At 42.2% G+C, this 27,052-nt stretch overlaps 1 protein-coding gene across 3 annotated transcripts in view; it reads right to left on the bottom strand.

The window, feature by feature from the left end:
* Window positions 1-27,052, bottom strand: part of GALNT7 (polypeptide N-acetylgalactosaminyltransferase 7) — a 456,997-nt gene that overhangs the window by 90,918 nt on the left and 339,027 nt on the right. For 2 of the 3 annotated variants that reach the window (XM_069244357.1, XM_069244375.1), the window contains exons 5-7: window positions 26,377-26,456; window positions 11,774-11,956; window positions 8,609-8,726 (exon numbers count right to left, since the gene is read on the bottom strand). In XM_069244357.1, the coding sequence (XP_069100458.1) occupies window positions 8,609-8,726; window positions 11,774-11,956; window positions 26,377-26,456 (381 nt within the window). Of the gene's footprint in view, window positions 1-8,608; window positions 8,727-11,773; window positions 11,957-12,114; window positions 12,298-26,376; window positions 26,457-27,052 lie in introns of all 3 variants that reach the window. The other variant, XM_069244367.1, reaches the window with a different exon arrangement.

The following is a 27,052-nucleotide window of genomic DNA, read 5'->3' as shown; positions in this document are numbered from 1 at the left end:
AGGTATGAAGTAGGGTGTATGCCCAACCAGTTCTGCAGAAACACTAACCAGGTATTGAAAGAAAGAATTTGGTTCACATATATGTGCGGGGGAATATACTGTAATCTCTCTGACCCGGAGTATTTTTCTAGGTTCAGAGAGACCTTCTGTGCATCGAAAACAATAATGTAGATTTAAAAGCACAGTCACTCATATTATCCCTATTTGTTCTGGAAAATTGGGATTCGAGTGTGAGACACATCATTTCCTTGGTGGCCTGGGCCCTGAGGCAGATAAACTGAGCAGAATACATCATGCCTCCGATGAATGAAGTGCTAATCCTGTAGGTGTTAGATGAATTTTCCCAGATCATGGCTCCCACTGCATAACCTCTTTGTGAATCAGCAAGACTCCAAATTACCTATGTAGGCATCAAACCTTTATGATGCACCCTTGGTCCAGGAGGCACACGTTCACTCCTATAAAATGTGCAACTGGACATATAAATAACACAAGAGAAATATTTCTCTATGCATCAAAGTGGTTACTTGGCAAAGGGCCATTTGAAGACACAAGTTTAATGTGTGTTTTATTAATATCTCAAAATGATGAGTTTGTATTTGACTTTTCTATAGCCCAAGTCTAGCCAAAAACAGTGAAGCACTGTACACAGTCAAAGGTAAAGATAAAGGGCCTGATTTAGATGTTGGCAGTCGCACCGTCAGGCCGCAGACCAGAAAATACTGTCACGGCGACGGTCGTCTGCCATCTGTATTTAGATGTTACAGTTCTGCCGGCGGTCTGAATGGCAGCGGTTCCCTGACAGGGGGAGATGGCGGCGGGACTCTATGGACTTCATATAATGGCAAGAGCTGGTTCCTAAACTGAATATCCAAGCAGATTTTAAGTCTATGTTGCCTAGGCTATTTGTCACTTAAGGCCATCATTCCCCCAAATGGGGCAATTATTTATCTAGAGCCAGAGAGAATCCCTTCTAAAGGCTGTTTATATCTATTCAGTTTGTGTCAAATCAGCTTTAGTTGCCTTTCAAAGACACCTTGTGTCAGTTCCAGTTTCTGGGCCTCCAATCTACTTAGCGCTCTACACAGGAATTCTTCAACAATGTTTGCACCGCCCATTCTAACTAAGAGTTCAAATAACCTTGATAAGACATCTGCTGAATCTTGAGATACATTGATGATGTAAACCCACTGTGGTGTAAATATTTATAATGCATGCCTTTATAATCCTTAAGATATAAACAGTGTATTGTCCAACCTATATCTGTGTATCCACCAGTTAAAGTCATCCAATGGAACAATTTAACCAAACCTAAACGGCTATGTCTGTGAACTAACTAACGTAAATTTCTTACATACCAACATTACATGACTAACTCACTCAAGAGGTCCCCTTTTCTGGACAGCTTTCCCTTTCTTCACGACAGAAAACCCCACAAAAAGCGGACTGTCCACTCAATGGGCCTTGCTATGTTTAATATAAAAACTGAAAGCCATTTTGCGGTTCAATCAATGGAACCTCTCTTCCTCTTTCGAAGGGTGAGGGTAAATAAAGAACGCTGATAGACTGATTGACTGCCTAAAGTGGAAGAGGGGTCACAGCCTTAGGCAAAAAGGCCGTTTGAGTCTTCAGCAGCAATTTGTCTGGGATATGGTGTATGGAAGTTGCACTGAAAGTGCTTGCAGTTCACTTATGCAAAGATCTGACATAATTGCAATGAAGAATACAGTTTTCAGTGTCAAGAAACCCAGAACAACTATGCATAGGCTCGACGTGTACAAATAAGGAATATCAAGACCAAGTCAATGTCCCTCTGGGGCATCACAAGCAGTACGGGATGGAACTTGTGTGTCAAACCTTTATTAAACCACATAACTGGTTGGTTCGGTAAACATGGAAAGGCCAGACAAATAACCTTTTACAGTGTCCAATGCAAGGTCTTGCTAGGCTAAACACAGAACAAACAATAGAACAATAGGTTCGCTTGTAGGGGGTCAATATCCTGTACACCACCTCAAGTAGCACACTTGTCCCAGCACCCAGCATAGATGCATTTCATGGAAGGGTTTCAGGCAGCAAGTCAACTGCCACTGTTCAATCGCCACGCATGGAGGTGTAAGTTGGGGAGGTTCAGATGAAGGACCCTGCCCTGTTGCTGAAACAGAAGTTCCCTCCGAAGTGGAAGCCTGATTGTAGAACAGATGTTCATGCTCAGGCGTTCTGGGTACTACACTCTTCTGGCCCAATCCATGCAATTTGGATGACTTGGGCCTGATTGTTAATCATCTCATCCAAGACTCATGGCAGGAGCAGAAGCAGTGGGATGGCATACAGGAGCCCCTCTGTCCATTCAAGGCGCAGTGCTTCTTCTTATGAGTACCTTACGGTAAATCCAAAAAGCAGAATCGCTGACACTGCATTCTTCATGGTGGCCAATAGATCTAGCCAAAGCTCTCCTCACTGATTGAATACACCCTGCTCCATTCAGTGATGCAGACACAACGTGGGATCTTCCAGACAACATTCTCCTTAATTTGTCCGTTCAGGCATTCGGGGACCTTGGCAAATGGCTGCCAGAGATGCAACACTTCTTGACACCTGCTCAGGACTCCACTCTGCCCTGCGTGTTGCACTACTATACGGCGGTGCTGTTGTCTGTGAAACCTGTATCAGCCTCTCCTTGATAAATGGTAGGAAAGACTTCAGGGCCAAAATGATGTGCAGTAGCGCCAGTAGGATGATGTGGAGCTGGTTCCCTGCAGCAGACCAGAGGTCTGTGGGGAACCAGCTGACGCCTTCCAACCCACAGTGATGCGTCTGTCATCACTGTCAGCTATGGGTGGGAGAGGAAGAGCGGCCAGCAGGAGGACAAATTGTAATCGGTCAGCCACCAATGCACATCTTGAGGCTTCTTCCTTGAAACCTGGATTGGGTCAGAAAAGCGGCCCTGATACTGGTCCTACTGAGATTTCAGATTCCATTTGTGGGCCTGCATGGATAAGGAGGATGCATGGGGCTAAGAGGCCAAGAATCCTCACTGGGATCCAGGATCATGCCCGAAATATTAGAATCATAGTCTGAATGTCTTGGAATTACTGCAGTGGAGGAAAGTCCTTGAATGCCATTGTTTCTACGATTGCCCTGAGAGAGCGTAGTTTAAATATTACATATACTAAAAGTGAAATGCTTATATCAATGCTTAACGATGCTGCATAGAAAACGACAATAAATAGCGATTTGCTTAACGTGCATTTGAATTATGACTATAATATGTGAAGTTACCATTGTGTATGCGAACTAATGACAATAACGAGTAAAAAAATTTGTGTTATAGCTTACACTAACATTTACGATACTGCATTGAAAATCCTATAGGCCTTAAGTTAGCGTGAGCTGTGGATTTAGCTGCCTAGCTCTCATATTAAAAGCATTTTTCTCTGTTTTCCAGTGTGCTGACTCACAAAGGGCCATGACCCTGCATTTGTTCCTTTTCTCCGTTTTATGTAACCATACAGATTCAGTTCTCATCCGCATGCTAGCTGCCTTAATATGAGTTTAATACAATTTTGAAACAAAAGTAGATTAAAGCAATGTACAAGAACATTTGACCATGGACAAAGGAACTCATGACCCGAGAAACGTGCCAAGTGGTGATGAAACCCCCCGGATGTGCCACCTCCGAAGGCGTCAATTGTGAAGACCAATCAAAATGTTATAAATTATCGTGGGGTGACAATTGGAATTACCCAATGTATAATTTGATAGGTTAAAGATAGTGGGGTATAGTGAATGTCCAATAGAATTTTGGGGGAAGGTATTACGAAAAAGGGATAAAAACTCATGTCACAGAAGGAACGTTAGAACTAGGTAGGGAGTGCTATTGATTTCATCCAGAAACTCTGTCACTCTGTTTGGTGACTTTGAGACTTAATAAACCATCCTCACCCATAGACTGCCCTTTACACTTCTCCTCCTTATGAGAGAAGTGTCCCCTGTCCTTTAGACGAAGTTAGACTGATGGCGATTTGACTGATGTCCTGAAGACGAAGACTGATCCTGTGTGCTGACCTATTCCTGGAGGGTAATTATGACAATGCGAACTGTAATTTGTCTGTTTGCTTTTCCTTTCTAGGTACCAACTGCTCATTTTTGGATAGAGGCCGTAGCTAGATGTTTTCCAAATTTGTGTTCTAAATTGTTTTGCATGAAGCCCAACATGCTGATGCTAATTAGGGGTTAGGATAGGAGTTCACTCTGACTCTCGCAATAGACAAATAGCGGCCTGGCTCCGGCATGTAGGTACCCCCCATGGTATTCCCTTTGGAGTGAGTGTGACTAAAAGGGAAAACCCCTCCCCGGCATTAGCCAGACCAGAGGCAAATCGCCCCCTACCCCTTGACCTACCCCACCGTGAACTACCCGTTCAGGTAGGCCATTCATTATCCACTTTGAGCACCCCACTTATTGCGTGTGCTCCGACCCTGACGAATGCCCCTGACCTACCAGCACCTAGTGAGGGCAGAAACATGTTGGTCATCCATTTTTTATTTTAGACTCCAGGAGACATTACTCTCCAACGAGCCTTTTCCCCTTGCTTTTAGTCTTACCAGCATGCACCTATATTAAAACTAGCAGCAACTATCAGTGACATGCTTGGTAATTTTATTACTCACCTCAGCTGGATCTAAGTAACTATCCAGTAAGTTTAATTTCAGTACTCCCTCCGGTTCTTTTAACCAAGAGGTTGAGTCCGCCCAAGCAGTATCATCTTCCTTGGGTGGGGCTAGGTGGTCATATGATGAAGCATGACACTATTATGTGTGTGAGACCACTTAGTCCGTAAGGGAGACTCCCCCTTCCCCTGTGGGACTACACAGCACCCCCCCTGTCTGGATATTCTCCAACAATGATTCCCCCGCGTTAGGATCCAAAGCCACCTAACCAACACCGATTTAAGACTGACCCAGTCTTACTTTCGGTTCCCTACTACCCCACACCTTTAGTGATTATATAGATTTCTTTAGGGAAGCGGTGTGGGCTAGCAACACTCCCAGTGCTCTCCTTTTGTGTATTTGCAATAGACAAATGACTGACGTTACGCTTTGCTGAACTGAGACGTATATGACACTTGCTATGTTCTGATCTATGTTCACGCCGTGCTATGTTCTTATGTTTGTGATTCTTGCATTAATGAAATCTTATCACAGTTGTCATATTGTGACTATACACTTATGCTTCTTGGTTTTGAGATTGACTCTTCTGCTTGTAGATTGTAATCAATAGGGAATAAAAATCATAAAACTCTATCAACAGGTGTGGTTATTCATGGCTGAAAGGTCATGGTTGCGTCAACAATTTGATTAATGTCTTTTTCTAAAGTAAGATGCGTTGTGGTGATAAATATTGATGAAATTATCGATATATTGCTTGACATATTGATTAGTTATCTCGTCCTATGGTGTCTCTCCACTGGGTCACAAGATTCATTGGCCTAAAACGAGTCCTAATGTGTATAAAATTGACATAAAAGGACGTGTTATCAGCCCCAATAAACAAAACCTCTGTGAGGAAAGCAGGTGAGTCTTTGGCTGGTTTATGGTGAAACCCAATGATGTTAAGAGTTCTGCCGTCGTCCTGAGGTGTCTATGACTGACTGGCTTGGTGGCTATAAGGGCAGAATAAGAGAAGTTCGAGGACTGGAGCCCTCGCTGGCCTGTAAGATGTCTGCCAGTGCCGCTTCCCCAACCCCGAAAGGACTAGGCTAACTGCTGTATCACTGAATGGGAAGGCCATAGTTGCTAATAGGCTAACCCACTGGAGGGGCCCCTAAATATGCAGAACCAACATGGGAATTTATTTGCAGGAGTGAACAGTCTCAAGGAATATGCTGTGACCCTACTATCTTTAAACCACTGTAGGACAGAGTTCACCTTCTTGCCAAAAAGTTGAGACTCATTAACGGGCATGCCCATTAGCGATGCCTGCAAATTGCAAGAAAGCCAGCGGCCATCATACAGGCATTTCTGTAGCCCAAACACTGGTACCAGTGCTCTGCCAATGCAATCAGTGGTGTCTAAGCCTGTGTGGATGATGTATTTAGTTGCATCCTGAAATACTGCGATTATAGACCACAGTGCCAGGCAGGCAGGAGAAAACTTTTGTTAGCCAAAAGCATCAATCATTTTGGATGTTCTTTGGTGGGAAATTAGTTTGAATTCACCTTACTAGACTATACGATGAGACTTTCTGGGAGTAGGTTTCTTGTTGAGGAATCTAGATTACTAGGCTCAAGCCTGTGTCACTGGGCCACTTGTCGATAAATGGGTGAGCAAGAAAATGGTTTTGATCAGACAGCCATTAAGGCATCTGTGAGGGTGTAATTGAAAGAGACCAAAAGGAATGTTGTCTCTTGCCTAATCTGGAAAATCACTGTTAAAACATTTGTCTCAGTCTCAATGGAGGGCAGTTTTAAGTGAAGTACCTCAGCTGCCCTCGAAAGCACTAATGCAAATAAGGCACTTTTGTAAGGTGGTGGCCCTTGTGGGCGTTCAAGCTCTGTTTCAGGAGAGATGTCAAATCCAGTGGCATTTTATAAGTCAAGGTACAAGGCACCATCAGTAGAATGACAGGGAAGGAAGCCATCCCCTGTACCACCATCATCAGAATCCTGGGGTTCATCCTGTTCTGGCACAGGATTACAGTCAGAACAAAAAGAGAATGGAGCCTCAGTTGATAGTTGCGTTGTAGTAGACACACTGGGTTAGAGTCAGGCTGCAAAACATCTGGTTGCATGTTCATGATTTCACAGAGTGACATTGGTCAAGCTTTGGTAGATGCCAAGTTTGAGTCTGACCTCAATGGCAGCACAGGGTTTTCAATTGTCGCTGGTGATGTCATTATTGGGGTCAGTGATATGGGAACCAGTGGGAATCATGTGGCCGGAATAAAAAAACATCTGTACCAGAGTTGGTTTGAGCCTAATTGAGAGTTACACAATCTTCTACAGCATGGAGGGAGGGCCCATCTGTATTATCTGGTTGTAAGGCATTGCGGTTCCGTGGTGCCCAAAGGCACAGCCAATGGAGCAGAAAGCGCAATGAAGATTTGCAACAAGGCCACCTGGAAGGCCTTATCTTGCTGTGGGTCAACTATGGCCTGGGATATTCAAGAAGTGTTGGGTTCATCTGTGGTATCTGTTCCGTGGCTGGTGACCTTAAGTGAATGAGACTCAAATCTTTTTGCCTTTGCACCTTCTTTCTGGAGCCAAAGTGGGAGGATGGGTAGCGGATCCAGTTTCACTTTTTTAATCTTGCGTTTGGTCTTTGGTTTTGACTTACCTGAATATTTTGAGTCAGAAATGAAGCAGAATACCCTTGTAACCTAGTCTATGACTTGAGGTGAATAAGGGAATTGTGTGAAGACCATGACTTCTTCTTATGTTGGATGATGTATAGCTTTGCCTCCTGGTCTTGAATTGCCTTTGGGTGCACTAGTCACATGACTTAAGGGTCGCAGCCATAGCCCACGCATCAAAGGCACACCTCGTAGGGGTCTGTGACTGATATCTGCTTCCTGCAGCCTCAGCAGTCCTGAATCATAAACAAATTTAATATTGGTGACAACATCTTTCCTGAGCATATTGTGAAGAATTGTTAGACCTGCCGGAATAACCAGAAATTTGGAGGCGGGGCTCTGGATCCCAGTTGGAAGGTATGGAAAGAAAGGAATTGAATCAGGGCAAAGAGGTGGCACTTATAAGCAGCTCCACTCTTTTATTCCCAGGGCTGTATTAAGTCAACACAGAGCTGCATATCGCCACCCAATGGCATATGGGAGCATTGGTGGAAAATTCTCCAAATCCAGTCTGGTGCCTAAGGGATATTCTGAAGCATTCAGCAGAATGTAATATGAGATGTATGTTTGATGTAAGTGGCGTGTGTGGAGAGGTGGGTGAACAATTTTACAATCACATTGTGCTATCAACCTTTACAGTCATATCACACTTGAGATTAGTGTTATTCCTTAGATTAACTGTGTATCCTGCGACATATTCTTTTTAATAAAACGTTTTATTTGGTATAATAAGAAACTGAAAGTGACTTAATCAGTAATGCTTCCACATTTGCCCCAAAGCAAAATCGGCAATACGCTTGTCTCACCACAAAGCAAATGCCCTCCCAGAAGACTCCCTCATGGGGACACAAGAGATACGTTTCTTTGTATGAGTAGGCTACCTGTAAAGCTGATTGGTACACTCAATAGACTTGTATAAAAGATGGCTTCCATATATTGAATAGTCGTCTCAAAAAGAGCATGAACTATAAATGATTTATAGCACTGGTGATTTATTTTACAGTTCAGGGAACTACAAAAATCCATAGGCTCGGTCTACTATAGAATGAATAGCATGTCCTACAATCCTCTTTTCTCAGATTTGTGCTTAGAAAATAAACCTAACTGTTTACTTTACTAATGACAATAAAGAAACTAACTTCGAAACTAAAGCATGGCTTGCACTGAAATATGAATTTCAAAACAAATTGATTTCAAATACATGCAAAATTGTTTTCCAACAAGTCTTATATTATCAATGCTGGGCATACGTTACCTTGTAGGAAATTTCAAAATTTTCCCCACCCCAGATCTGTAGCCCTGGATCATAGAGACCCAGTTCAAAGAAAAAGTCTCGTTCAATGGCAAACAATCCACCAGCCATAGCGGGAGACCTACGGAAAATGACAACCAAAATAAACCTCATTGCATTGCTGTAACATTTTTAAAGACAATAGGTGCAATTAGTTCCATTAAAGACGAAATGCTAAGCTAAACATATACATTTAGGAAGTCACTGAGTTATGAAATTATGAAACTTTCCTTTGCAGTCCCCAACAAAACCTCACTTTATTGAATAAGTAATACAGGAGAAGTCGTGTTAGCGATTTGAAAAATGCCCAAATTCTGAAGAGCAAATTGTGTTTAGAAAGACAGCACAGTAGCCAGGCTTTATTTTGTAACAACCTAAAACACATTCTAAAGCCAGGGGTATCCTATCCTGGAAGGAGGAAAATAGGGTACTAGGTCAATAAGAGGACTTGACACGTGGTCTATCAAGATAGTGTGCAGGATGGAGAACTGAGCATTTCAAAGGAGGAAGAAAGTGGCAACGGATAAGGCTGGCTTAAATTCCTAAAATGTGTAGGTCTTCATTTATACTATGTGTACTGCAAAGTCGGTTAACGTGTACTGGTGAACATGCAGAATGTGTTGGCAAAACAGTGATGATCTGTACAACACAGTGGAAACCCTGATTTGACTCGCACAGCAAGGACAAAAAGGAATATAATACAGTGTGTTTGATAAGCAGACATCGAAGACTTGATCTGAGCTCTAAAACCAAGGAGCACTTGTCTCATTTAACAACGGGGACCATCGTGCTATGTTAGAACTCAAGCATCAACTGATTTCTGTTATAGATCCTCACCAGGGACATCTATGACCATGCTTATGAAATTCAAGAAAGTGAAGTGGTCTACTTCTGCTGTACAAACTCAATGTTGTCCTATCATCAAACGGTAAAAGCCTCATGTATTTTCTCCATAGAAGACATCTTTTCTGTTACGGTGCCTGGAGAAGAGGGCACACTTTTGTTTCAAGCCTGGGTATTCGCTGTTGGGAAAAGACTAGTATCGTTCCACTTATTTTATGTGTTTGCTGACCTTCAATGTCTTCTTTTCTCTCAGCTTTACCTGAAGTCAAAATCACTTTCAGGTAGGTCGATCTCAAGGTCTACAGCATGCTCTTTAGGACCCATTTGTGCCTTAATTATATGGCCTTTGGATGTGCTCCCAATATTTAATCTAAACAATGCATCGTACTGTGCAACTGCTTTTATTAGGATCTTAAAGTGACTCTATTTACTACCATGCAATATAAGAACAACCCCTCAACTATTATTCCAGAAATGGGTCTTGAGAAGGAATGTGTGAAAGCGAGGATCGAGGGCTTGGAAAAGATTTACTGATATATAATTTCCAGATCTGAAAGAGGAGGGCTTGTGGAAAAATATTAACAGCTATGGGTTGCCTCTACTAGCGTTGCTATCAAGTCGGCCGTATCAGTACTCTCCTAATAATATACTTAAAAAAAGAACAATTTCATTCAAAAGCCATAAGTGGACCTGGGCATAATTAAGGCATGTTCACTCAGTGATTTCTGAAGTGTGCTGAAAATGTGTGACACTATTGACCAATATTAAGAAGGTATAACAGTGTAATACGTCTCTTCGAGACTCCATGTTTGTTCTATTTTCATGAACTGAATTTTCGTTTTTAAAGAAATTTGAACTTAGTGTGTTTATTTTACAAAACAAAGGCCACCCTTCTCCTCAAAAACGAACTGTGCAAAAACGTATTATTTCGATGTTCATGGTAAACATTTTGGGACTGACCAAAGCTTAAGCTTTATAATTTCATTTCAGCTGCTTCAAGGCAAATCAAGATGAATAAACAATTACACCCACAATTTGCAACGATTTTGAAGGTGCTTATACTAAAATGAACGCTGATAATTAATTCAAATGCTTTTTATCAATGCAAGCATGGATGAATGAAGAGACATGGAAAGCAGGATGGTCTTCAGCATACAGAGGATGGCAAACACAAGCAGAACCACATTTTAGAGAAGTTGCGCAGTGGTATTATAAACCTCCAAAATCGAAACAGTTTTAACGGAAACTGGAGCCAAATCAAAGGTCTTAGCCCACAAAATATCATAGTGGTAACAATCTCTGAGAGGAAATGTAAATATGGGCTTCAAAAGAGGTTTCTGTATTTTTTCATCTGCTGCATGTTATTTTGTTATTATGGAGGTTTATAGTCGCAAATGTCCGCTTTTTCACATATAGTAGCCTAGCCTGTTTCTCTCACATACATTTGTTGTCCAGAAGCTCCATAGGCAGTGCTTTTTCAAGAAAACGCTCATTCGGTTTATTAGGAGATTATGCTTCTATAATGTAACATAAAAACTAATTTATTGGCCTGGACACAGGCCTAGCCCCTGCAACTTCCATGCTGAGTAGGTATTACACCTTCATTTAGGAATAAGGATTAAGCGTCTAGGGGCCAGCGGTCAGAGGCAGCTGGCTTTTTCTTAGTATCTCAAATTATTCCTTCTGCCGTGGACAACACTAATCTAATTGTAAAGTGGCCAGTGCTCGATGTACTAATGAGTCCAGAGCCAGGGTTTGCATTTACATATGTGATCACAGGTTCGTACCCTGAAGGGTACACTCATCCTTCTGAGGTTCATAAACTCATAAAGCGCATACTGCATCCTGGGCACAAGATGCATGGTGCCTCGACCCATGCTAGGCTTAACATACAAGGCACACGAGCCACAAGAAAGGGGTTTAAGTTGTTAAACACCTTCTGTGGGTACATTGAAAGGTTTTATCTATTTTCAAGTATACTTATCTAATGTTCCCTGGCAGGTTACTGAAGAGGGTAGTTTGGTTAATGAAAGCTCATTCTATCCTATGACGTACTTCATGCATGCACACGCCAGGCCCTCGCTAAACCGACAGCAGCAACCCAAAACCTCAAGAAGCTAATCAGTGTTAGGCCATAACAAGCGAAAGAGAGTTAGGATACAAAGGGGACAGAGGCAGCAACCACTTTAAGGGTGTTAGTTTATGAAGCAATACATCTGTGTAATTAGTGAGTAAACGAGGCTTTGCTCGAGAAGAAAGAGATAGTCGTAAGTGATTAGTGATTACCGATACGGCTCAGTTTTGGTCTTTCTCATGTCCTTCTCCTTCTGGGTCAGGGGCACCCTCTTCCATAGCATGCTCCAATCCCATGCTCCTCTAGCATACCCATCTTCGTCTCCACCCCCTTGCGGTACTATTTCATAGGTGTTTCCGTCTATGACATCTATTAGTGGCACAGTACATGTGGTTCTGCAGGGTTGTGATGGCGGCAGTGAGGATGAGATGAGGCACATGGATCCGAGCGGCACAAACAACACACGGACGAGGGCACATGAGAAAAAGGGGGGAAAAACAAAACACAAAGGTTTAGACAAGCATTTACTTTAAAATAAAATTACACCGTTTACCGATATGGCTCAGTTTTATGCTTTCTCGAGGCTTTCTCCTTGTCATTTAATGGCACCCGTTTCCAGAGCATGCTCCAGTCCCATGCCCCTCTGGCATGGCCATCTTCATCCCCACCTTGTTGCGGTTCAATGGAATAGTCATTCCCATCTATGTAATCTATTAGAGGTACAGTACAAGCAGTTCTGAAATATTTACAGAGAGGAGGAGAAAAAAGGATAGAATACAATGTCAAAAAGAAAGATCATAAGTGATCCAGGAATATCCTGGAGTTTTGTAATATTCATGCTCAAGCAATTATTTTCTTTTTTATGACACAGTCCTCCACAATCTTGGATGCACAATCGTTGTGTGAACATCCACGCCAGGGGAAGTCCTTGTGTACATCGCTGGTCATCAGTATTTTAGTAATGCTGAGTTTAAGGGACACTGCGTGACAAAGGGTGGAAGCCACTTTATGTGCAGATCATAGAGTAATCCAAACTCCATATTTTTATATTGAAAACCCCAGAAGTTTGCATTTCATGGACTCTTTACATTTATACCAAATGTGACAAATTACAAAATCATTAAGGGTTTTGCACAGATGAAGCACTGACATATGCCCCTTTTGAAAACATCTGTTTGAAGATTACAACACGGGCTATCCAGTTTATTTCATGACAATGAAAATCTTACACTAATGTTCGTTATTGATGGCAAATGTCTTTACAATGCATTTCTACTCAACCACTCTTTTCACTTGAAAGCGAGAAGAGTTTGTAAACACCGATTCCCAGTTTAAAAAACAAACTGTAATTTGCTAGAAGAGATAGCCTGACATGTGACCTCTGTCTTTAAGTGTAGCAAATATGACAAGTACAGAATTTAAAGGCATCTTTGTGTACTGCTCGGACTCTCGCGACCAACCAAAAATCAGCTGGGACCCACAGTTTGGGAAACGCTGCTAAGTGTATTAGCACACGTGGGTAGAACAACTATAAGGTGAGAATTACTGGTACTGGGCTCTACGAGACTATCATCTGTGGGTAAAGCCGACCTACTATACTCTGAGTGATTCCCACTTCACAAACCTACTGCACTGTACGGGCATATCATCTCGGAGACAGCCCACCAATAGATAAACTAGCCAGAATGTCACCCCATACAACAATCATCTGATTGCACAGGAAGAAGACTGTCACTTCCTATTCAAAAACCAGGATCAACCCACTCAATTTCTAAACACAAGATGAAGGACAGTAAAACTAGCCTTTCTGACCGGCCTCCCGGACTAAAACTGATGTAATCTGTACCACCATAAGATAACATATGCCAGTTCACAATCTCATCCCTCATGTTCAATGGGACAGCCATGAAAATAAATTAAAGGTCCTGTGGACTCTTGTTAGCAACTGGAGGGCTCAGATACAGGCTATACAAGCCCACCTGACCAAAGCACTCAATGCTAACCACACAACGACTGCAAAGACTGGCGAGAGATCTGCCACACATCTGGTCACCGGAGGACTCTAATATAGTCCACCCTGTCTGTCTCAAATAGTCATATCCCTCGAAAATCAACATTCTATTCATAAAGGCATGTTTAGCACATCCTGGCAAATCTCCTTAACTAACATCTTGTAATAACAATCATATAAAGAACTGTAATGCAGTCGATCTGGGCAGATCTCTGATTCCTACTCATTCTTCCTTAACATCTGGTACCTCCCCCAGATTCTTAAAACCACCAAGCAGATGACCTCCTTTTAAAGCAAGCATAGGATTGACTGTTATCTGTTTTTTTCTTTTTATCGAATGACTCTCTCCTTACCTTCCATCCTCTACATGTTCCTTTCTCAGAATATAGCTTACTCCAGTTTGCATGGCTGACCACCTTATTCTGTGAATTCTGGAAACTGCCCACACCTCATTTCATAGATCTCAACTTCTCCTTTGTTGAAACAATATCCAAATACTTATGTTCATCCCACCAACCAACTGCATGAACTCACATACCACCCACCACACCTAACTCCTATTAATTTAATCTACCATAAATTAATGGAGCAAAAACATGGAGTGACTTCCTTAAAAGCAGAAGACTAATAACAATAACCAACAATAACCAATAACCACTAACCTTGGGTTCCAGAGTAGCATGCTACTCAGCAAAATGTGTTTCAATACCACACAAGGGATAGTAAGCACTATAAACGAGCAATTACATTAATGAAGGCAAACCTAGTATCTTCTAAATAATCATTTTTTTATTTACTTTGTATTTATGCCAGCACCAATTTGAAGTAGCATGTGCATAATGTACACGTTAATTACATACCTCCATCCAAGGATTATTATAAACACTTCTGGATTCAACGACTGTTTTGCAGGATTATGACCCTAAAAGAGATTTCATGCTGCAAAATTGCTTTGAAAAGTAGGTGTTCTCGCTTCATGTGATAGGGCTGTGGTAGCAAGGGGTTCAGAGATACATGCTGGCCTGTCTTGATATTGAAAACGCTGTTTTTTTAAATGTTTTCAATTGTGCCATGTAGAGAAGAATTTTATGGCACTTAACTAAGTGTGCTGGCACTGGATTCTGGATTTACTTTTCTATCTCAGCTTGTGTTTAATGTTAGACTTTAATGAAGTCCGGACACATACAATCCAACCTCAAACTGGAACTGTTCTGATTCAACCCTTTGATGTTAATCTTCTGCTGCTCAACTCGGTGCTATGTAAACCAATACTTTAACTCAAATCACTAAGGGCTTGATTGAGATCTTGGCAGACGAGTTACTCCGTCACAACGGTGGCAAATATCCCGTCCACCGAAATATAATTCCCATAGGATATAATAGGATTTATATTTTGGCGGGCGGGATATCCGTCACCGCTGTGACGGAGTAACTCGTCTGCAAAGATCTCAATCAGGCCCTAAATCACAACTGAATTCATGCCTGTATGTTTGCCGTAGGCTCACTGTACTACGTGAAGTGTAGAGTCTCTATTATTGCTTATATTTCATCTGTGCAGTGAATCATATCTTTAAATAACAAAAACGATAAATATTAGCAAGATCTACCTTTGACTCCAAAATCCACTGTCACTGTGGTGCTCATATGCTTGTCCAGTGAAAGTGATTTGATTCTTCACTCTCTTTTGAATGAAAGATGCTTACAGTATGTATTGGATTCAATTGTGGAGTGATTTCGTTGATTTGTACTTTACTTCTTCGTGGTGATTCCAGTGATAAGACTTTTTGTCTATGTATCACTGTTCTGTTCTTGCTTCTGAAAAAAACTCAGAGTTAATGTCCCCATTGCTGAAACCTGTCAATAACCTGTAGGCCAACTGGTAAAACTCAGAAGAGCTAACTTACTTTGCCAGGCTCAGTTGCTGATAAAATGTGAACCACTGAGGCAGGTAATGGGTACATTTTTTGTTAATGTTCTTTGCAACTTCAAAAACCAAATGTAAAATAGGTTATTTAAAGTATGATTCAACGTTGACCAACTTTTTTTCACATCCATTTGTTAATACTTTTAATTCATTGTCTTGTGAGGTATTGGTACTGAAATTACAACTGGTGAGTAAGTGTTTACTGCTGCTGAAAAATACCACCTTAAATCAGGAAGATGGCAGAGTGACTTTAGCACTCGCTGCTGAGATCCAGTGTGGCCTGCAGTTCTCTAATTTGAGTATTAGTAGGGCAGGCTCAACATTTTATTGTTCTGAGGTCCATAAATGCAGTATTATTCAACTGAGCAAACATTAATACATTGAAACTGTAAAACTGCAGTATTTGAGCTATGTACATTAATATTTATTTAACTGTAAAGGAATGTGGCGTTTTAAGCCAAAAAGTAACAAGTAAGTATAATCACATTAAGGTTATGTTAAAGACGCCTGTCTACGATGCTGTTTTGGCAGTACTGTTTCTAGCGTAGTATCAAACACTGTGCTCGAAGGCAGATCTGTATTTTGAGAGACAGGTTTACATCAGCAGGTGGACACTAGAGAATGCCTGCCTCTGTGCGTGGCTGATATTGCGGCTCAACTTTGGTACAACAATCTGTGGAAAAACGTGGTCCTGCCACGTGGGAATTCATAAGAGCCAGGTAATAAGAGAAATTACATACATTGAAAATGCCAGCATGAATGACATATTGAAATGAAAATCTGTGAGTATGATATTTGTACATTAAGTATCAGCATTGTCCAGAGCGGGGAGTGCAACGCCTTTGCTGAAACATTTGAAAACAATCGTGAACAATGTCAGATTTTTTCTTTCTGAGGAAAAGTAGAGTACTTTACAGTAAATAGGGATAAAAACAACAAATATTGGCCCTCCACAGGGTACATCAGCCCTTTCTTAAGTGGGTCTACTCTCGGTAACGTGATCACGCTGACGGCGCCTCTGCGTGGAAGCGCGAGCCGGTTGTGTGAATAGGGGAGACGAACAGCTGCTGCATTTAAAAGCCGTGTTCATTGTCAACCACGCTGATGGGCTGGAGTCCCCATCACAATGGCAACGAGCCGTGTGCTGTGAGGGGCACGTGAAACGCACTGGCCTACATTGTCAAACCTAATTTACCTATGACTAAAAGTCATACTTGGGGCATTAGAATCAGACCAGTGACATCGCGGCTACAGCGATTAACAATTCGATTTAACTGGAATAACCCAACCAGTATAGACGGGCCGGCTTCAAGAGCCAACGAATGCACGCTCCGGAGACGGTGGCTTAGAAACTATCACGTTTCGACGCTCCCTCCTTTCATAACAATTAGTCAGTATGTGATTACGCGCACCTAGCGTACAGATATACTTTAGAAATGAGCACCAAAGCAATCCTTTTGCGACAAGAAGGGACGTACACGCACTGGGTGTGGTGAGTTGTTAAAATATCAGCGCTTCCTGAAGTTACTCCTGTAGAGCACCAGGGCCGATGGGAGGCTTCGGAGCAGTTATCATTGCTGCTTCAGAGGTGCTGTGCAGGCAAGTGCTAATGGCGGACAGTAAAGGCGGGCAATAGCTGGGAGGGGTAATCCGTGCAGAGTCCTGTTTATGGGCCTGTAATATTTGCATGAACGGCCGCACACAATACCAAGGGGTGAATACAATGCCAGGCAGATCAAACTCTGAGAACTCCCTTGGGATTTGTAACTATTCCTCAAGTTTAAAAACACATACAGCATTCAAACACTCGGCGACTTAAAAGTGTCTGAAAAACGCAGCTGCAGTGATTTGCACTCACAAGAGCACCCCCAACGCATTGAATAACACGCTTCCCTACTAAAATAAAAAACAAAACAAACAATTACAATTAACATGAATTGGCAGATCCAATAGATTTCGCCTTTGTTTTTTTCTTTCTAACTAGATAAAAAAATATTTGAAAAATGTTATAATAATGTTTGCTTTAAATTTGATAAAGCGTTAATAGTTGTTTATGTTGTGATGCATGCTGAATTAATAAACACTAACATTTTGAGTGCGTGAGGTAAGAAATTTTTACAAAACGCTAAACATCTTCGCAATATGTCTTTCTTTATGTCCAAGTCTGCAAACACCAGACACACTTTAATCGTGTAATTCAGTCTGTGTGCGCCTGTTCTTTTGTAATCATGTCTGTAAAGCACTTCTCTTACAAGGGCGACCTATTGCTCTAATGAGTACAAAATAAATAAGCAGGCTCAGCTGCTTCTAGATGTCAGTTAGCGGACACTGGCGAATCAGAGCACGGCAAGTAAAAACACTGTCTCCTAAGGTGTTACCAGAACAAGAGAAACAAGCATTTTCAATGCAAGGGTCTCGCATTTGTTCGAGTTAGAGCTATTAGCGTTGTAAAGCAAAAAAAGACGCAGCACAATCGCGCTATGTAAAATGCAGTGCGATCGCGCTGCGTGGAAAATAAACAGATAAAGTAGTCGGACTCCAGGTTGAAAACATCAAGCCTGCTATGTTTTTGGTACTTTACAGGTGCTGTGTAGGTGGGCTAAACACCGGAAAAGGCATGACGTATGCATGTCCTTCACAAATGAAAGCAAGCGGATTTTAAAAGGCAAGCCCATGAACCAATGTAAGTGACTGACTGGCATGGGCGTGGTTTTAAGCCTAAAGAGAGATTACAGAATGGACGGAGCACTTTGTGCTCGCCCATAAAAAAGCAGTTTGTTGCAAAAAAAAAAAAAAGCTTTTGCAATGTAATGGGTCTCGCATTTGCTCCAGTTAGAAGTGGTGCAATAGTGAAGAACTGCTGTTACTGGGACTGATATTGCAGCTATGCTGCAAAACCGGTCCCCACCCTTCCAGCCTCCTGGGGAAACGCCTGATGCCTACTACAGCCAGTTTTTCAAGTCTAGCGTGCAGTGTCAGAAGCTGCACAGCTTTCAGGGGGTGCCACGGATGCGAGTTCTGTTTGGCACACATGCAGATAAACGAATAGCCACCAATTTGGAAGGGGGTGAAATACAATGCCAAATATGAGAGTCTGTGAGTTCGGCATACAGTACATTGCAGTTCTGAGTGGCCAAGCGCACCAAAGACTACATCCTCCTATGTTTCCGGATTGTTAGCACTATCCTTACTAGATACATTTAAAAAAAGCAAATACTAAGGGGACTTGGCTTGAGGTGAGACTAAGATGGCAGTTTCCCTTTGGGGCTCCTGAGTCTTAGAGTTGATGTTTTCATTGCTTGGGTCTAGTGTCGGGTTCGAATCACCAGGGGTGGATGTCTGGGCTACAGAACCATTAAAAAAATGGGGTTGGAGGTTTTACCCCAAAATAAAAGAGAATAATTTCAAACACATTTACCAAAAATATTTCTAATAATAATAATAATAACAATTTACTTTTTAAAATAACTATTAGGAAAATACACATTATTAATAAAATTACATATAAAACGGTATATTGTTTATACACCCACATACCTTAAATGATGCCAAGTAAAAGGAACTCCCAATCTAAAAACGACTGATGCAAATGTATTCCCAATGTACTTACTACAATGCAATGACACTTAATGTAACAGCCAGAGTGCAAACTAGCTAATGACGTGAGGGGCATCAGTGGGAATCTCAACAAAAGGCAAAATAATGTGAACAAGCCTGAAATGAACGTACCAAGCCTCCAAAGGAAAGGAGTAAGTCTGGTATTTGAGATTTTATGTCAAGAACGGAGGCTCCTATTATGCTTCTCTTACTTGCTTTAATTTAAACAGCAGCAGTCAAGAAAACTACAACTCCCAGAAGGCTCATAACACAGAAGCCAATGGGAGAACAAAACGTAATAATTCATACACCAATCAGAGACCCTAGATGGTATGTGTAACCAAGCTTGACTGCGACCAGCCCTCTTTCTTGCTGCTCGCAGTCAAGATAAGTCACGGTCTTTCTTTCCTTACATATCTATCTATATTGCGGTGCCTGTTTCGCCATAACTGTTTTCAGTATTTTGTATTGGTGTATTCAATTGTATTATTGGTATCTTTTTGTGTGCCCGGCAGCGCGCTGCTCCTTTTTCCCCCCCGAGTCTGGGGTCCCGGTTGTGGTTTTTCTGCGCTAGCGCGCGTCTGTACAGTTGAATTTCTAACGTTCTAACGGACGCGTTCTTCTCAAGACGCGTCCGTTGAACGGGTAGCGCTGAACGGTCTCGACGCTTACGGCTCATTGTGGGTGTCGTCTTTCGTTGCTTCGGCCGACCGCTTTCCTCCTTCGTAGACCTCGCATTACGAGGCAGAAACACTCCGGTCTTCCCGACCTCGCATTACGAGGCAGAAACGCTCCGGTCTTCCCGACGACTGTGGGACACGCCTTTCCTGGGCGTGTTCATTCCCTCCCTCAGCCTTCTACACATTTTAACCCCTTCCTGGCAGGTTTTTTCGTTTTCATTGTTGCTTGTTACATGGCTATGGAAGGGCAGGACCCTTTTTCAGACTTACCTAATTCTAAGGAAATCGGAGCCTTTATTAGTGAGGCTGTAACAAAGGCTATGTCAGCCACTATGAGCAAAATGTCGAAGAACATTGAAAATTCAGTACAAGACATGGTTTTTAAATCCTTTTTGGCCCATTCTGCGGGGGATAGCAGAAAAAGAAAAAACAAGGATTTAATAATGCAAAAAGAAGGTGCTTTGACTGGTGAAATTTCTTCACCCTTGATTGAGGATGTTATTCCTCCCAGGCCTTCTGTTCAGGAGGGGAATGATAATTATAACGTTTCTGGAAAAAGAAAGTCCAAATTAAAGAACTCTCTTTCAGCACCTAAACAAATTATAATTACACATGTTTCTGATACCGATGATGATTTCGGTGATATGGACGAGGACGATGATGAGTCCGACACAGGGGGCTCGTTCTCTCAAGCCTCTCCCCTAAAAAAGCCTAAATTAGAGAAACCTACCCCCTTTTCCGCTAAGATCATTTTAGATTCAGAAGGTAATCCCATGTTCGACCCTTCCTATCTCCATCATCCCAATTCTACGAAGTGGACGCCTGCGGATCATGTGGGACAATATATTGCGGCCAGATTAAGGCTGCCCCTGGACAAGCAAACAAGAGCCAAATTGCGTTCCGAGTGTCCCAGACCCTCTCTATCTGCCAACATCACTTCTACCCCTGTAATCGATGAATCATTATTGACTTTCTTTTCTAAATTTGGCAAGGACCCCCGGAAAGGGGTTGATAAGGCCTGGTCTAATTGCCAAGATAAGCTCCTCGATCTGGTGGGTCCTCTAGCTCGTATTTTCGATCTTGCAGAATCAGCCAAATCAGACAACACGTACATCGATCCTTCAGAACTATCCCTTTGGATTCAGAGAGCATTCTGTTTATTGGGCAATGCTAATGCTGCCATTATCCATGAAAGAAGGAAGGGACTATTGCTCAAATTAGACCCCAAGTTATCTAATCTAGCGTCCAGGGATCCTGGTATGAAAGCCGAGGGTCAGCTTTTTGGGAACTCTTTTATTAAGGATTTGGGCAAGGTTTGTGGCAACTTTCTCCTCGATCGACAAAGCCCAACAAAATATTTAAAAAGTCTTTAATCAACGGGTTTTTGGCAGGGCCGGTACAGGCAGGAGCCGCTCTACCGGCCGCTTCTCCCATCCACAAGGATTCCGAGGCTCCTCATATTCATATTCCAACTATGGGTATCAGTCCTACAGACCCCAGTTCTACCCTCAAAGAGGCAGAGGATACAGGGGTCGTGGACAACGTGGATTCAGACACAACAAAACCCAAGGTAAGCCTTACCTCTGGCCTTCTTCCAATAGGGGGCAGACTGAGATTATTTATTCAAAAATGGCACTCTCTAACTACCGATCCATGGGTTCTGAATACGGTTCAGGGGTATCAAATAGAAAAATCATGTATGGTTCCCTCTCAAAGAATCCAGTTCCTGGGGTTCGAAATAGATTCCTCTTCCGCCTCCCTTCATCTTCCCCTTCAAAAAGTGAACTCCATCAAATCGGAGATTCGGAGAACACTTCGAAACACTCAGATCTCTCTAAGATCTCTGGCCAGGATTGTAGGCCTCTTATCCTCTTCGATTCAAGCCATATTTCCCGGCCCTTTACATTATCGGGCTCTTCAGAGATTAAAAATTCGTCATCTCAAAAAAGGTCTAGCATATTCAGATATGATCTTTCTAGATCAGGAATCCCGTTTAGAGCTTCAATGGTGGATAGACCATTTAGATGCCTGGAATGGCAGAACTATCTTTCCGTCAGCCCCAGATCTTGTGTTAGAGTCCGATGCAAGTCTGATGGGCTGGGGCGCCCGATGTGGACCAATCTCGACTGGCGGTACATGGTCGTTAAGGGAGTCCAGATTGCACATCAATTATTTAGAGATGCTTGCAGGCTCCTTTGCAATAAAGAGTCTAGCAAAAGGCAGAGTTCAGTGTTCCATCCTCCTCCGTATGGACAATGTTTCGGCTGTCCGATACATAAACCATCTAGGAGGCACCAGATCAAAACCATTAGCAGACCTCGCAAAAAGTCTATGGGAATATTGTCTAAACAACGAAATATCGCTCACAGCAGAATATCTTCCCGGTTCTTTAAATCAGACAGCGGACTGGCACTCTTGTTTTCTCAGGGACTTCAGCGATTGGAAACTTCATCCTTCAGCGTTTCAATCTATTCTTCACAAATGGGGCCCTTTCAGTATAGACCTCTTTGCCTCCCGTCTCAACACCCAACTTCCTCTTTTCTTCAGCTGGCGCCCAGATCCCTCTGCGCTAGATTCCGATGCATTCCTTCAGGATTGGTCCCAAGCAATCAATTACGCTTTTCCTCCTTTTCTCATGATCACCAGAGTGCTGGCCCAAGTCAGACGTCAGAAAGCGACTCTCGTCCTAGTGGTACCCTTTTGGCAATCTCAAATTTGGTTCCCTCCTCTTCTGGAACTGGCAATCGACTTTCCCATCCTCCTCCCCTCTTTTCCTTCCCTTTTGTTGGATCCCTTCGGGAATCCTCATCCGTTGGTTCTCAACAACACTCTCACCCTTTCTGGGTGGAAGGTCTCAGGGATGCCCCACCTTCCATCCCAATTTCGGATGAAGCTTCAGACTTCATCAATAAGGCCTGGGCTCCCGGCACCAGGAAAGCATACTCTTCCGCCTGGTCTCTTTGGTCTAGCTGGTGTATGGGAAGGGACCTCAATCCCGTTTCAGCAGATTTAAATTATGTAATAAACTTTCTTGCGGCGCAAGCCAGTGCAGGTCAGTCTTACAGGACGATTAATCTATATAGATCTGCTATCTCCATGCATCACGCCCAGGTCAACGGAAAACCGATTGGTGAACACCCTTTACTTTGTCGACTGTTGAAGGGAGTACGATTTTCATTTCCCCCTCTACCTAAATACTCTAAATTATGGGACGTTAACTTGGTACTGAATTTATTTTTGTCTTGGCAAGACAATGTCGATTTGTCCTTGAAAATGCTTTCCGCAAAACTCACCATGTTACTCTGTTTAGTCTCTATTAAACGACTGTCCAATGTTAGAGCACTGGAGGTTACTTCCCGTCAGTTTGCCCCCACTGGGGTCTTGTTTTCGATTAATAAGCGTACCAAAACTAATTTACGTACAGTCTTTTATCCATATTTTCCAGATCAACCTAAGCTTTGTGTAGGACAATGTCTCAAATGTTATGAGGAACGGACAGCTGATCTCAGAAAGTCCTCGGTTTCCCAACTATTGATTTACTTTCAGAAACCTCATAATCCCGTGCCTGCAGCAACTCTTGCCAGATGGGTTCGATGGGTTATGTCCCTTGCAGATATTGATACCTCCATTTTTGGAGCTCACTCAGTTAGAGGTGCAATGGCCTCCAAAGCTTTTTGGGTTGGATCCAGGTTAGAGGACATTCTGAGATCTGCTGATTGGTCCAATGATAATGTGTTCAGAACATTCTATTGTAAACCAGTTCATACTGCTACATCAATTGTGATTAATCTGTTTTAAAATAGCATAATAGGAGCCTCCGTTCTTGACATAAAATGTAGATTTTCCTAGTAATTTATGACGGAAAGTCTTAATTTTATTAAAGACACGGAGGCGAGTATTATCCCGCCTCAACAAGGAGATATCTCTGATTTTTTCTTGTTTTTTCCCTCCCTTGCAGTTAACTCCACTCCAGCTCAACCTTCTACATGATCAGAAGATGTTTGGGTCAAACTCCAACTTGGCAGCTGGTCGATCGGACTTCCTTAGAAGTTTTTCCTCTGTTTCCACCAGAACGCCTGCTTTGCTACAGTTTTGTCTATCTTTGATTCAGGACTTTTGTTCTCTGACTTTAGCAATTGCTATAATCTTTGCAATTCTTCCACTGTTTTCTCGTAACTCCTAGCCTTCTCGCATCAAGAAAGAGGACTGGTCGCAGTCAAGCTTGGTTACACATACCATCTAGGGTCTCTGATTGGTGTATGAATTATTACGTTTTGTTCTCCCATTGGCTTCTGTGTTATGAGCCTTCTGGGAGTTGTAGTTTTCTTGACTGCTGCTGTTTAAATTAAAGCAAGTAAGAGAAGCATAATACTCGCCTCCGTGTCTTTAATAAAATTAAGACTTTCCGTCATAAATTACTAGGAAAATCTACATTAGCAAACAGGCTTCTACTGAAGTCAATGGTGAAAATGTCACCATGTTTGAAAAACAAAACCAGGGCAATAGGGCTAGTCATGATTTTTTTTTTTGCTGAGGAAGGAGGGACGTAAGGGTAATTCCTCTCAGTTAGAAAATTGCCTTCTACACATCTTCTCCTGGAGATAATACTGAAAACAGAAAACTGCACCTGGAACAGATGCTGAGCTGGATAAGGTAAACAGAGATATTAGTGTCCATGATTAACGAAATTGAAGGCAGTGCCAGGCAGCAATAAATTATATCTCTAAAGGTATCCTTGGATGTCAACAAGAGCAGGGGTGGAGTAGAGAGCTTATTAAAGAGAGTAGAGTTTTGACAGATCTTGTGAACATCCTTGAGAATTTCATGAATGATGACTGCAGGTTCTTGGTTTGCTGTCTGGTGTCGAGGGTTCAGAACAGTGCTTAATTTGTTAAAAAATAAATAAATAAATAAATGTCAGGGCCCTCCTCAGGAGGCCCCGGCAGCTTGCTCCGCATAATGTCACTGTCCGCGCTGCCAATGGCAGTGCCTACACAACTCCTAGCCATCACACTGCTCCAAGTGTGACAATCATACTGTTCGAGGCCCCCAAAGATATATGAATGGCTTGGGTGGCAGATATTAGTTGTTTACAATGCATATTGCATTAGTAAATAACTGTTGTTCTGCTCATCTTGAAATTACAAAAAAGAGTGCCACCACGTGGCAGCTGTCAAGTGTTGGTATTGGCAATTAAGTACCGGCGCCGAGCACCAGAAACCACCAGCTCAAATTAAGCACTGGTTCAGACATTAAAGGCTCCTTTAGAGTCTTAGCTGGAGGAGCATTGCAGTCCGGTACAGGATGGTTCCCAGACTGGGACCATTAGCTGTGTATGCATCGAACAAGCAATGTCCAGCCCGGGAAGGGACAGAGAGGGTCTGGGATTACTCTCAGCCTGAAAGAAGAGTCAGTTCGAGATGAGGTCCTATGTAGGGTGAAGCAGAAAGAGAGAGTCCTAGACCAGGGCTCGGCAGTTTGGATATTCCTTCAGATGGAGACTAAAAACGTTAACTCTTAATCGTGGCTCAGTGAGACTGTGCCACTGACTATCTCTATTCTATGTCTGTTTTGTGGTTTTCTCACTTGGGGCACATTACACAATTGTTGAAAGTCTATGTCAAGTCTTGGTAGTTAATAGTTGTGGATAAACATTTTTATATAACAAAGCAAATGTATTGGCAAGTAACTGCATTTATTGCATGAGGCGAAATCTCAGGTAATGAAAACAATGTTTTGAAATGATTTGCACAATCTAGGCTTCTGCAGGAGAAGTGAACAATCGGAACACTCATCCGTCTATTAATCCATATATTACACACACATCTAACTAACAATCCTTTCATCCATTCATTCATACATTCATACAAAACCTCATCAATAAAAACTCATTTACCATTCTATTCACTCATCCCCTCACTCAACTATTCACCCTTCTATGGACTCATCCATACGTCCATCTGTCCGTTCATGCACTCACCAATGCATCCATTCAGCTACCTTTTTATGCATGCTTCCGTTCACTCACACAACCAAACGATCACTTACACAAACTCACCAATAAATTAAGAAGAACTTTTACTAAAAAACACAATATTGTTGCATTGATAAAATCAACAAGGTTTCAAAAGGTTTCATTGAGGGAAAAATGACTCTGCCACCCCAGTGGCAGAGCAGGTACGGGTGTGGATATTGTGCATCTGAAAACCAAGGCATTCATTCTACGGAAGATTCCTGTAAGATAACTGTGCACAACTACACAGAGCGTGGGTGCTTCACTTCCCTTGGTGCTACTTTCGGAGATGACAAAGCAGAAAAAAATTTTTCTAACTTAAGCAGGAAGTGCTTTTGTTAACTGTCTCTCAGCGAGCTCTCCTCAGCCTGAACTGAAGCTGCTTGTGACTATCTTTGACGAGTTCACATTTCAGAGAAATTCTTCTTCGAATGTTAGTTTTGGAGTGTGCAGTATTCTTTCTCACACCACTCTCAAGCTTTTGAAGCACTGCAGAGACGGCAGGCAGGTACACCCCCATGAAAGTGATACTACCGAGTCAAAGGACTGTTCAAAAGACAACAACAGATGAAAAAAAAAAATCACATTACCTGTCTTTAGATATGGGCGCTACTAGTGCTGCGTACCAGTTAATCCCCACTTCACAATGCGCGTCTAAGTAAATCAGAACCTTAAAAAGAAAGTATACACGGTAAATTGTCAGTTTTCATCGTTAAACAGATGCCAGCGATGCAACATACATACATATATCTATACAGCTCCAATTAGAAGTAAGAGACTGAGAGAGCTAGCGTGCATGCCAGATCTCAGAATGTATATAGTTCACACTGGAATGTAACCATGAGGAGAAACAGGCTGGTGAAAAGGAAGGGTCCTATTAGTGGGGATGAGGAATTAAAATAAAGATTAAGCAACTGCAGTAAGAATGACACGACAAACCAAATATCCAGGCACTTTGCTCAATAAAGTCGAAGAACAACAACTTAGTGCATGCACAGCAGTTAGAATGGTGAAATGTGGAGTCGTCTGAAGCAAGCATTGGCAAAGCCAGTGAGTCTAATTTGTATAAGTGGCAAGCTATCAGCCTAGCCTGTGCTTGTTTGATTTTGCAGAGGCAAAAAAATAAATAAATAGAAAGATCCGCTGTCACATACATTCATGTTATGACATCATGACTCAAATGCGTAAACCGGCGACTATTTTGGAAAGGGGCTTCTTCTGAGAAAACACAGTTCCGGTACTCAAATAGTGCTTTCTCCAAAAAAA

Source organism: Pleurodeles waltl, chromosome 1_2 (assembly GCF_031143425.1).
Source record: "Pleurodeles waltl isolate 20211129_DDA chromosome 1_2, aPleWal1.hap1.20221129, whole genome shotgun sequence".
NCBI lineage: Eukaryota > Metazoa > Chordata > Amphibia > Caudata > Salamandridae > Pleurodeles > Pleurodeles waltl.
The sequence above is the reverse complement of the archived record's forward strand: the minus strand, read 5'-3'. Positions and strand labels throughout refer to the sequence as shown.